At 40.8% G+C, this 12869-nt stretch overlaps 1 protein-coding gene across 1 annotated transcript in view; it reads right to left on the reverse strand.

Annotated features, from left to right (window-relative positions):
* Positions 1 to 12869, reverse strand: part of pdzd7a (PDZ domain containing 7a) — a 110676-nt gene that overhangs the window by 32396 nt on the left and 65411 nt on the right. The window contains exons 13-14 of the mRNA XM_043713079.1: positions 7356 to 7447; positions 673 to 744 (exon numbers count right to left, since the gene is read on the reverse strand). Coding sequence (XP_043569014.1) covers positions 673 to 744; positions 7356 to 7447 — 164 coding nt within the window. The remainder of the gene's footprint in view (positions 1 to 672; positions 745 to 7355; positions 7448 to 12869) is intronic.

The raw sequence follows: 12869 nt of genomic DNA on the forward strand, positions 1-12869 counted from the left end.
ATGCAAATTTTTATTGGCAGAAAATAGGGTGAGGAGGAGGTGAAAGTGATCTATTTTCTAGCTATAGAAACTCACACTCTCTTGTTGTGTAGTGGCAGTTCCCTATTACTGAGCCAGAAAGAAAGTCTGGACTCAAGTCCCAACTTCCCTGGAAATGTGCATTAAATGTCTCACACAGTGTATGCAACAATCATTTATTGTTATTTTCCAGAAGGCAGAAAATTGATGGTTCGAGCCTTTCTCCAAGGTAGTCTGCCAGCAGCCAGCACAGAGAGAAGGCATCTAAACCTGCTTAGAGCATTGGCCACTGGATTGGTATTGGTCAGCTATCTAAAGGACAAATATGCACTTTGAATATGCGAAAGCAGAGCTCCATGTGAGAAAGTGGGCAGTCTTTATGGAGCAATTATTGGGTTTTCTCTCCTAAGATTTTGCACATGAGGATATTGCCAAGCAATCTGGCACTACCAAAAAAGTAGGTCATTTTTCCTTATTTTTGATGAGGAGTCATGAAGAGTGAGGATTCTACTGAGCACTTGGGTGACTCTCAAACCAAAGTTGCAGCACTAGCTGTAAAGAAATATCAATGTTTGTAGCATGGTTCTTCTTACATTGTAAGCCACTTTCAAATCTCGCCATTAACATGAATTATGTGTGTCTCAAGGGACTAACCTGGAATTGGTGTAATCAAATGTCTCTTTGGGGTCAGTCCACTGTCAGCAGCCCTCAGTACTGGAGATCTCCCTGGTGGAAGATTTTTATTGAGAATGTATTAATCATGGTACAAAATAAGGAGCCTCAATCTATGACACCTACATCTTCATTTTGAACAAAAATATAACTTCTCACTATCATTAGTAACCCTTTATAGACCTGCAATGTTTTGACAAACATATTTGCAATGGGTGTTTTTAAGTGCATTTCAACATTGTTATTATACGGCTCACTGACTGAATTTTATCAAAAATTGGCTAAGTGACAATTTCAGGGAGGCCTTTAATGGAGGGCTTCCCTCTGTGACCTCTTAGCAGTTAACTCATGGAGTTCTCCAGTGTTCACCTCATTATCTATGTACCATGTTTTAATGCTGTCATTCTTGTGCTATCATGCTGTCACCAACAATGGAATTTCTCACCGTTGCCAAGATCTTGTGTGATTTCTGTTGCCAAATTTAAAGCCCAGCTGTGCACCAAGTCAATAACTGTCAGCCATGAGTACCTAGCACAGGACACATAGTAGTAGGGAAATGAAAAAGAACAATTTCTGTGGGTACATAGGTGGCTCTTCATTGGAAAAAGAAGTACACATTCATAAATTTATTGCTTTAAATGACTTTACATAACCACCTGTCTGATTAACTGTCATTATAACTGCAGCTCCAAGAATCAAGCTACACAGGTTACCTATCTTTAGTGTTATATGTTGATAGAACCTTGTCTATGGAAGCCCTACAATTTCCGCAACACCCAGCACAGCATAACATCTTGCTTTTGTTAGAAGAGGGAGTATCACATGTTGGAAGGCCTTAAACAAAATAGGCAATACAGGTTGCATTTTGCAGCGAGTTCCAGGTTCAATCAGATAACATAGGAGACCCCCAAACTTGTTCCATTTTCCCTCGCAGTCCCTTCAACCCCATGAGTTCTGAGCTTTCACACATTCCCAACCAACTCTTTTATTTGCATCTTCATCACCCACTACTACCACCTGAGACTGGGCCAAGACCTTAATCATGCCAAATTGGCTCTAGTGTGAGATGGTCCAACTCGATCCAGCAATTCTGGAAAACAAATATGGGTGGGGGCCTATGCTAAAAGAAGACAAATCCACCAATTGAGGAAACTTCCCAAATTGAGCGACACATTTTGGGATGAAACTCCAACCATATATTTCCTTATTCTACATCTCCTTTGGCATAGCGTATTTCTCAACATTTAGATCAGCGTTTGTCCGATGTTGTCCAAGAAACACATTAAAAAGTGGTGCAATCTAAAAGGGAAAATTGATTTGAATGCTTTGTTTCAATTACCTTTACTTTTTCCACATTTTTATTACACTGCCTAAGCCATTAGGCAGTAAAATTATACTATGATGCTTTAAAGTGACTATTTTAATTAAGTTTCAATCACAGCAGATTGCAAACTATGGAAAAATGTGATCCTGGTAACATATTAATTTATTTTTGCCTGCTTAATCAACAATTGAATCTAAAGTATTATTCTTGAAATAGATATAAAACCTCACACTGTTTCTGCAACTAAGATATTACATGAACACATAATTTCAAAATTATTACAGCATGAAAGCAAACTTCCTTTATAAAGATCGAATGAAAGTTTTTATGTGGAAACATGGATGTGGATTTTGTCACAACTATTTATTATCTTTTTGTAGTCATGTTCATAGAAACTAAATGATCTAAAAATGAGCTGAAGCCCACTTGAATTGAGAGGTCCAAGGATCAATGGAATTCCATTAGGATTTATCAAAGTTCTTGGGAGTGAACTATCAACACTGATTGGTTCAGCTTTCTCTTAAGGCACAAACAAATATATCTGAGAAAGGGTCATTCGAACCAAAACATTAACTCTGCTTTCTCTCCACAGATGCTGCCACACCTGCTGAACTTTATCAGCAATATCTGTTTTTATATCAAAGTCAGCAACTGGTTTTGGGTATTTCTTGTGAAGGAAGCATGAAGTGGGCTAACTGCAGGATGGGGTAGTGTGGTATTAGAGACACACTGATATTTCAGACCCAATATTGCCGACAAATTGTGAAAACGGATCCCTTATTACATGTTAAACTCCTGATTTACATATTCAAGTAGCCTCAAACCTGTTGTAAGCTTGTAAAAAAAGCACCCAGAACTTGGCAGTGTGACCAGAATGGACATAGACCACCCACCAATAAATTAGAATGTATTTTAACATCCAGATACAGACACAACACATAACAACTTTTATGTCAACAAGTTTCTACAAGCAATTTTCAACATTTTTAAACCTGCTTTAATTGTTTTACTTTTTGGAACTAATTAAATATATTTGTAAATATTTTTTGGTCAGTATTAGCTATGGAGAAGGACATGGAAGCTAGGAAACTTGGGGAAATAAATAGTGATGTCTTGAAAATGAATTCATTTTACCAAAGAGGAGGTGCTGGAGATCTTAAAACACAAAAATAGCTAACTCCTCAGGATCTGATTAGGTGTTTTCCAGAACTTTGTGGGAAGCTAGGAAAAAGATTACTGAGATACTTATATTGACAACCATGGGTGAGTTATAGAGTCATAGAAATATATAGTGGAGTTGCTGGAGATTGGCTAACGTATTGCCATTATTTAAGAAAGGCTGTAAAGGAAAAGCGAGGCAATTATAGATCGGTGAGTGTTAAGTCAGTGGTGGGTAAATTGTTGGAGGAGATTCTGAGGAACTGGTTAGTAAGGGTAGATCACATAGGATCTGTGGGAACTAGCTAATTGGATACAAAATTGTCTTAAGAGACAGAGGTTGGTGGTCGAGGGTTGCTTTTTGGACTGGAGGCCTGTGACCAGCACTATGCCATAAAGATCAGCGCTAGGTCCACTGATTTTCATCATTTATATAAATGATTTGTATGTAAATAGTGGAGACATGGTTAGTAAGTTTGCAGATACACCAAAATAGGTGGTGTAGTGGACAGTGAAGAAGATTATCTCAGAGTACAACCTGATCAGATGGGCCAATGAGTGGCAGATGGAGTTTAAAGTAGAGAAATATGATATGTTGCATTTTGATAGGACAAACCAGGGCAGGGATTATGCAGTTGATGTTAGGGCCCTGGGGAGTGTTGCCAAATAAACAAATCTAGGGGAGAAGGTAATGAAGGGCGTATGCTTGAAACATCGATTCTCTTACTCCTCAGATGCTGCCTGACCTGCTGTGCCTTTCCAGCACCAGACTCTTTTGATTCTGATCTCCAGCATCTGCAGTCCTCACTTTCTCCTTGAAAGTTCCTTGAAAGCTAAGTCACTGGTAGATGAGGAGTTAAAAAAAGCATTTGGCATGGTCAGTGCATTGAGTATAGGAGTTGGGACATCATGTTGCGGCTGTACAGAACATTGGTGAGGTCACTTTTAGAATACTGTATACAATTCTGGTTGTGCTTCTATAGGAAGGATGTTGTTAAACTTGAGAGGGTGCAGAAAAGATTCACAAGGATTTTGCTGGTACTGGAGGGTTTGAGCTATTGGGAGAGGATGAATAGGCTGGAGCTTTAACCCCTGAGTGTCAGAGGCTGAGAGGTGACCTTAAAGACGTTTATAAAATCATGAGGGACATGGGTAGGGTGAATAGCTAAGGTCTTTTTTTCTAGGTAGGGGAGCCCAAAGCTCGAAGACATAGGTTTAAGGTGAGAGTGGAAAGAATTAAAAATTTGTGGGCGGCACGGTGGCACAGTGGTTAGCACTGCTGCCTCACAGCGCCAGAGATCCGGGTTCAATTCCCACCTCAGGCGACTGACTGTGTGGAGTTTGCACGTTCTCCCCGTGTCTGCGTGGGTTTCCTCCTTAGTGCTCCGGTTTCCTCCCACAGTCCAAAGATGTGCATGTCAGGTGAATTGGCCATGCTAAAATTGCCCGTAGTGTTAGGTAAAGGGGTAAATGTACGGGAATGGGTGGGTTACGCTTCGGCGGGTTGGTGTGGACTTGTTGGGCCGAAGGGCCTGTTTCCACACTGTATGTAATCTAATCTAAAAAGGACCTAAGGGTTAACCTTTTCATGCACAGGGTGGTGCTTGTACGGAATGAGCTGCCAGAGGAAGTGGTGAAGTCTAGTACAATTACAACATTTAAAAGGCATCTAGTTGGTTATATGAATAGGAAGGGTTTAGAGGGATATGGGCCAAGTGCTAGCAAATAGGACTAGGTCAGATTGGGAAGTCTGGTTGGCATGGACGAATTGGATTGAAGGGCACAGCAATTCAGGCAGCATCCGAGGACAGGCAAAATTGACGTTTCGGGCAAAAGCCCTTCATCAGGAATAAAGGCAGATAGGATGAGGTGGGGGAAGGGGAAATGAGGAAGCTGTTGAAATCCACATTGATGCCCTGGGGTTGAAGTGTTCCGAGGCGGAAGATGAGGCGTTCTTCCTCCAGGCGTCTGGTGGTGAGGGAGCGGTGGTGGAGGAGGCCCAGCACCTCCATATCCTCGGCAGAGTGGGAGGGGGAGTTGAAGTGTTGAGCCACTGGGCGATTTGGTTGATTGATGCGGGTGTCTCTGAGATGTTCCCTAAAGCGCTCTGCTAGGAGGCGCCTAGTCTCCCCAATGTAGAGGAGACCGCATCGGGAGCAACTGATACAATAGATGATATTAGTGGATGTGCAGGTAACACTTTGATGGATGTGGAAAGCTCCTTTGGGGCCTTGGATAGAGGTGAGGGAGGAGGTGTGGGCGCAGGTTTTACAGTTCCTGCGGTGGCAGGGGAAAGTGCCAGGATGGGAGGGTGGGTCGTAGGGGGGCGTGGACCTGACCAGGTAGTCACGGAGGGAATGGTCTTTGCGGAAGGAGGAGAGGGGTGGGGAGGGAAGTATATCCCTGGTGGTGGGGCCTGTTTGGAGGTGGCGGAAATGTCGGCGGATGATTTGGTTTATTCCTGATGAAGGGCTTTTGCCCGAAACGTCGATTTTGCCTGTCCTCGGATGCTGCCTGAATTGCTGTGCTCTTCCAGCACCACTGATCCAGAATCTGGTTTCCAACATCTGCAGTCATTGTTTTTACCTCATTGGACTGAAGGGTCTGTTTCTGTGCTGTGTGACTCTATGACTCTAAGGATTAAAGGAAATCCTTGCAGTTCTCATTAAAATCTGTGCCAGAGCTGCTTGCTGATTAAGGATTTTAATCACCAAGAATGAAGGTTATTATCGTAAAAATATAAGTTTCAACAGACTCAAATGTAAAGAATGCAGTAGGTCTGCCTACATAAACTTTGACTTATATTAAATGTCACTATTTAATTTTATCCTATTCTAACTACTGTTCATTTCAGACTATTTTACCAATTTCAACGTGCAGCTGTGCTACCCTTGAAAACATTTCAAAGTCATTCCAATAATTTTCCACAGTCCACTTCCAACCTTCCACACTCCACTTCTGATTGCAACTAACTATCTTTTCACTTAATTTTTATGGTATAGCTTTCAACCATCATTGTTCTGCTCTCTGGAAGTCTTTTCCCAAACCTCTTCCCTTCTGCCAACTGTATCTCTCATACTCAAAAGCAATTTTGAAACATTTTTATTCAAACTTAAACTTATTTCCTTTCTTCTAATGCCCATTCAGTCACAAATGGTTGAAATATTTTATTACAGACTAGTTCAATGTTTTATAAAAATAATTCTAGGATCTTTCCTCTTGTGTGATTTTGTTTGGGCTCTTCGTGGCCCATGATCCCAGTAGAGGTCATTAGAATGAGTGTCCCAAGTTGACAGGGAGATAGTTGACCAATTGCAATCTTTCTAGCTCCTTGACCATCGAATCTGAGGTGAACGACAGCACATCTGTTCAGTTACCTGTGAAATTGACATCCATATTCCTATCTCTGTGATCATCAATAATCTCAAACTTGCCAATGTAATCATGCTTCATCATTACAGTCAGGCATCTCACATTCACTGTGGAACTGGCCAAAAGACAACCTGGCATTTTTCACATTTCTACACAAAGTCTACTGAACATCATATGCTCTCTATCAACTCTGGAGCTGTTCTTTTTGAGCCTTAAAGGTAAATGTAATTCTATCAGTGACCTCTGTCCTCTCACCATCTTTACTTAAATAATTCTAGGCTTGGAATGGAAGCGGCCCCCAAGACACAAGGAGTGTTATTTAAATTAACATTACATTCCACATAACTTAACATTTTACCACTGGCTCCTATGGATTCCAGCTCACCAGCTGACAGTAAAGCCTCTGGTTGAGTTGAATGCTCTTCTGGAATCCTAAAATAGACTGGAATGCAATTTCCCCGACTCCAAGGGGTGTCTTGAAAATCACTAGGAAGTGCTTATCCATTTTGAAGAATGTTCCTCTCAGCATAACTATTACCTTCAATCCCAACATTTTTGCCTTTCACCTGCTTCTGGTAAAATAGTTCCAGGCAGCCTCAAATGGACATCAGAGTCAAGGGTTCAAAATAAGGCCTTTACATTAAAATATCTGGGTGTCAATATCCAAGAAGGTGGACAGTTACTCACCTACGCTTGTCCCGGAAAACCTGACTACCTTCCCAAGTTTAAAATCAGCCTTTGAATTCATTTACTGTTTAAGTCTGTCCATTTCTCACTTTATTTTTCACTGTTGTTGTACATACTCTCTCACCTGCTCTGTTCTTTAGAATATCATATGCTTCCAGTTCGTAAGGCATCACCATGCTGTCAAATCTGCCCAAGTCAGTTGGTCCAATAATGGCCCTTTAGAGACAAGATGGATAAAATAAAACACGAAAATGTACGAAAACAAGTAAATACTCATACATCTATTAAGATGTGCAGATGCTATTCTGATAACGTAGGCAGGATAAGGAACTCCGAATAATTATGAATAAGTATTATTACAGCAGAATCAAGCAGTAGTTGCAAACATGTTTCAGAGATAATCTAAAACTTAGGAAGAAGTTTTCCACTTATGATTGCTCCAGGTTATCAACTAATGGATTCTTCAACTCAAACACAATCAGAAACATGAAGACAGATAAACATTTTCAATATCTTCAGAGTTCATGAAGTACCCTTGGTTTATAATGCCCCTACAGGATGACTGCAGACAGGTTTACTGGGCTACAGCGTTCTCCACCACTTTGTCAGAATCATTGGTGACCTTTAAGCGGCAATTGGATAGGTACATGGACAGGTGCTTAAGCTAGGACAAATGTTTGGCACAACATCGTGGGCCGAAGGGCCTGCTCTGTGCTGTATTGTTCTATGTTCTATTTCAGTGGATTGGAATTTATGCTCCCTTGTTAGTGGATTTGAAGGCCGAGAAGACAAATGAGATCCAGTAGCTGGCTTTCCTGCTGGTTGCCTGCCTTAAACCGGTCTGAAATTTACAGGAGGCAGCACAATCGCTGGGTGATCCAATAGTCTTGGTTCTAGTAAGTCTAAAGTAGTATTTTAACAGCATGATCACATTGCGCAGCCCATTTCATACAGGAAGACCAACAGCTTTAGGTACACAAGATGGTGTCATACAAAGAAATCAAGAGAATGGGCGGAGAGAGACCTTCTTACCTCCCTTGAGCCTCATCAGATATATCACTCTGAAAATGAACCCACCCCCTTTAAACGTTTCAACATCTGTCCCTCTTTAAACCCTGAGTCCCTTGAACTCTCAAAACGCTGCCCCCCACCCACCCTTTCACTGGGACCCCTGACTCTTGTCTTACCTGAGGTCGTTAGCATGATGGAATTGCTGTTAGGCCCAGCACTGGCCACAGTTCCTCTCTGGCACTGCTCGTCTACAGAGCTGCTGGGCATTTAATCTGTTTGCAGTTCTTTAAGGTGTGACCACCTCAAAAGAAAGAAGCAGAAGTCCTGGCTTAAAGCAAGCAATGCTGCTCCTAATGTTGAATTGCTGCAAGTTGGCCAATGGGATTATGGGTGGGTTCCTCTCCAGCTTTTTAGCCAGGGAGGTGAGGATTGCGATTTCCTATAAAATCCAGCTCAATGAACCTAAATACTTTCCTAACTGGTGGTGGTATTAAATTGGATCAATTTCACACTGCAGAACTTTCCTACTTCAGAGGAAAGTACTACCATTGATCACAACAGGAATCAGGGCTGAAACGGTTGAATGGCACAGATCCATAAGATGCAAAGCATCAATCAGCGTTATATAAAAATGGGTATTATAACTGTACAACACAAGGTCAGTGGGTAAAAACTAATTTACAAGTGAGGAAAAATATTTCCTTATTTTGCTTAAACAATATTTGCCTCCTCAATGTTATCTTTGTTTCTGGTAAAAACTTGTTTAGTTGAAAATTTTGAGGGTGACTGGATTTTTCTTCTATCTAAACTTATTTCAAATAAAGTATCAAAGATAAAACATTCTACTTAATAAGTAGATAGTTTTAATGCAAACCTAGACTAACATAAAGCTACTTTCAGACACTCAATAAAACTAGTCTCATGGGAATTGTACACTATTATAATTAACAAAGTGTTTTCAGAAATGTGTTTTCTTTTCATTGATAAAATACATGTTTAATTATCTCTTGATAACTATTCTGTCAAAAAAATCCAAGAGTAATAATTTGCATATTTATGCAAATACAAGATTTATTTAAAATAAACCATTATGTGGGTCATGTTGACATGTGAATTGTTTATATGTTTAATAGAGCAGCAAATTAGAAAAAGAAAATTAGTGTCAGCCTTGGGTCATTGGCCACACTCTCACATTACAGTCATAAAGTATGGGTTCAACCTCCACTTCAGCAACCTGAGCACATAATCTGGGTCAACATTTGTAGGCAAATTCTACCCTGCGTAAGTTTGGATGCTACTAAACTGAGGCCACTGCCCTGTCTGCTTAACCAGCTGCACATAAAAGATTCCATGGCATTATTAGGGTTTCCAACTATGATTAAATGAAAGCCTACAGATTTCATCACATCAGTTGCCTCCAGTAATTACAGACTAGTCAGTTTAACTTCAGGCAGAGGAAAAATTCTTGAAACAATTATTAGTGCAGAATTAATTATCACATAAAAAAAGAGGGGGTTAATTATGAAGGGCCAGCGGATTTCATAAGATAACATCATGTTTAACAAATCTACTGGAGTAATCTTGAAGAGGTAGCAAAGAAAATTGATGGTGTGGGGAAGCAATGGCCAAGTGGCATTATCGCTGGACTGTTATTCCATGGGCCCAGGTAATGCTCCAGGGACCAGGGTTCGAATGCTGCATGGTGGAATTTGAATCCAATAAAAAATCTGGAATCAAAAGTTTAATGATGACCTTAAATTGATTGTTTGAAAAACCCACCGAGTTCACTAATGCCCGTGAGGGAAGGAAAGTGACTCCAGACCCCCAGCAATGTGGTTGAGATTAGGGAAGGGCAATAAATGCTGGCCCAGTCAGCAATGCCCTCATCCTGTGAATGAGTAAAAAAAAGCTATTGTTTTCTGTACTTGGACTTCCAAAAGGTGTTCAATAAAGTGCCACAAAACAGATTTTAAAGAAAATATAAAACACACAGAATAAGTGGAATAATAGTAACATGGATATAAAATTGGCTGAGGGGTAGGAAACAAAACAACCATAGGTAATGGATACTTTTCAGGAAGGTTTGTAGAGGACTTCCCTAGAGTTGGGATTCTTGTTTTCCCTGATTTATGTTAATGATCCAGATTTTGGTGTAAAAGAAACAATTTTCAAATTTTTGATTAGATTACTTACAGTGTGGAAACAGGCCCTTCGGCCCATCAAGTCCACACCGCCCCGCCGAAGCGCAACTCACCCATACCCCTACATTTACCCCTTACCTAACACTACGGGCAATTTAGCATGGCCAATTCACCTAACCTGCACATCTTTGGACTGTGGGAGGAAACCGGAGCACCCGGAGGAAACCAACGCAGACACAGGGAGAATGTGCAAACTCCACACAGACAGTCACCTGAGGTGGGAATTGAACCCACGTCTCTGGCGCTGTGAGGCAGCACTGCTAACCACTGTGCCACTATGCCGCCCACGATGAATCAAAACTTGTAAATTGTGACACAAAAACAAAGTGCTGGAGGAATTCAATGTCTTACAGCATCTGTACAGAGAAAACAGAATTAATGTTTTGAGTCTTTGTCCGATCTGAAAATAGCTGTGAAATGGTGGTATTTATGCTGAAGATGGACTTGGGAGAGGAAAGGTGAGTGTAGTGAATAGAATACATGGATATGGTGCTGAGAGAGAGAGAGAGTGCAGCAGTATAAAACTACAAAAACATGTTTACCAGTTGATGGAGTGGGCAGATAAATAGCAGATGAAGTTCAAAGTGGAGAAGTGTGAGGTGTACATTTTGAATTAAAGAACATGGAGAGAGAGCACCTGCTAATTTATAATATCATAAAGGGTGTGCAGGAGTAGAGGAACCAGGGTGCATATATGCATGTCAGGTGATAGAAGGCCCAGTACAGTGAGCAGTTTATAAAGCACAAAGTACTCTAGGCTTTATTATTGGGGTATAAAGTAAAGGAGCAACAAGATCACGTTGAATTCGTATACAGCGCTAGTTGAACTTCACCTGGAGTATGGAGTACTGTTTGGGTGCCTCACTTAAAGAAGGTCATAAAAGTATTAGAATTGTTCAAAAGTCATGAGAATTATTCCAGGAATGGGATAAGATGGAAAAGGTGGGATTGCTTTTCTTGGAGAGGAGAAAAGCAGGAGATTTGTCAAGGTTTTCAAAACCATGAGCGAACTGGGCAGAGTGACAGGGAGAAGCTGCAAAAGGATTGAGAATGAGAGGGCACTGATTTAAAATAATGGACAAAAGAAACAAATGCGATGTGAGAAATTACAATTACGATCTGGAATGCATTGCCTGGAAGTGTGGAGGAGGCAGGTTCAATTCAAGCATTCAAAAAGACATTAGATGGCTGTTTTAAATATAGCACAGTCATAGTTATGGCAAAAAAGGCAGCAGAGTGGTACAAGTCATAATGCTCATTCAGAGATCTGGTGCAGACACAAAACAGACAAATGGGCTCCTTCTGCATCAGTAACACATCTGTGATAAGACATTCACCAACTCAGCAGAACCCTCCACGTGACACACTGCTTGAAAGAAAAAATGATGCTTCACCTCATTGGATAATGATTGACTGTTAATATACAGCCTTTTCTTAAACCCCCATTTGTGATATTTTTATATCTGGTAAAGAGAAATGCTCAAACAAAATTATAAAAAAACCTTTTTTAACATCCATAGGACAATAGAAATGATACAACACAGAAGAGGTGCATTTGGCCCATCTTGTCCATACTGACCCAAAGACACCCAGTGGCCCTTTTCTAGTCCCAGCTTCCTGTACACAGCCCAGAGCCCTGCAGTTTACAGCACTTAAGGTGCAGATTCAGGTACTTTTAAAAAAGGTTTAGGGTCTCTGTCTCGACCATTACTCAGGCAGCAAATTCCAGACACTCACCACCCTTTGCATAAAAAGGTTTTTCCTCAATCCCCTCTAATCCTTCTGCCACTTAGCTTGAATCTATGACCCCTGGTTTTTGAATTCTCTGCCAAGAGAAACCGATTCCTTTTATCTATTGTATCTCTACCCCTCACAATTTTGTATACTGCAATCATGTCACCCCTCAGCCTTCTCTGTTCCAAGAAAAACAACCTGAACCTTGCCAATTCCTCCTTGTAGCAACAATTCTCCAGCCCTGGCAACATTCTATTAAATCTTCTCTGCACTCTCTCCAGAGCAATTACATCCTTCCTGTAATGCGATGTTCAGAACTACACACAATATTCCAGCTGTAGTCTCACCAGTGTCTCATTCAGTTTCATCATTATATCCTTACATGTATTTTTACTCTGTCAATGAAGGAGAGCATTCTACATGTCTTCTTGTGGTAACTCTGTGATTCGTATCTGAGTTAGACACATCGGGTCCCTGAAGGTAGGTCTTAATTCCTGGAGACTTTTTGGCAACGGTGGAGAATTGGCAACCCTAAGCGCTACTTGTGAAAGAGCAATTGAGGTGTCCCCAGCTCCAGACTAATATTTATTGCTTGTCAATCATCAAAACAAATCAGCTATCATATCTCCCTGAATGACTATAATAAACACACTTCACATAATTTGTTGCTGTGAAGAACTTTGGAAACTTTC

This window comes from Chiloscyllium plagiosum, chromosome 22, assembly GCF_004010195.1.
Source record: "Chiloscyllium plagiosum isolate BGI_BamShark_2017 chromosome 22, ASM401019v2, whole genome shotgun sequence".
NCBI lineage: Eukaryota > Metazoa > Chordata > Chondrichthyes > Orectolobiformes > Hemiscylliidae > Chiloscyllium > Chiloscyllium plagiosum.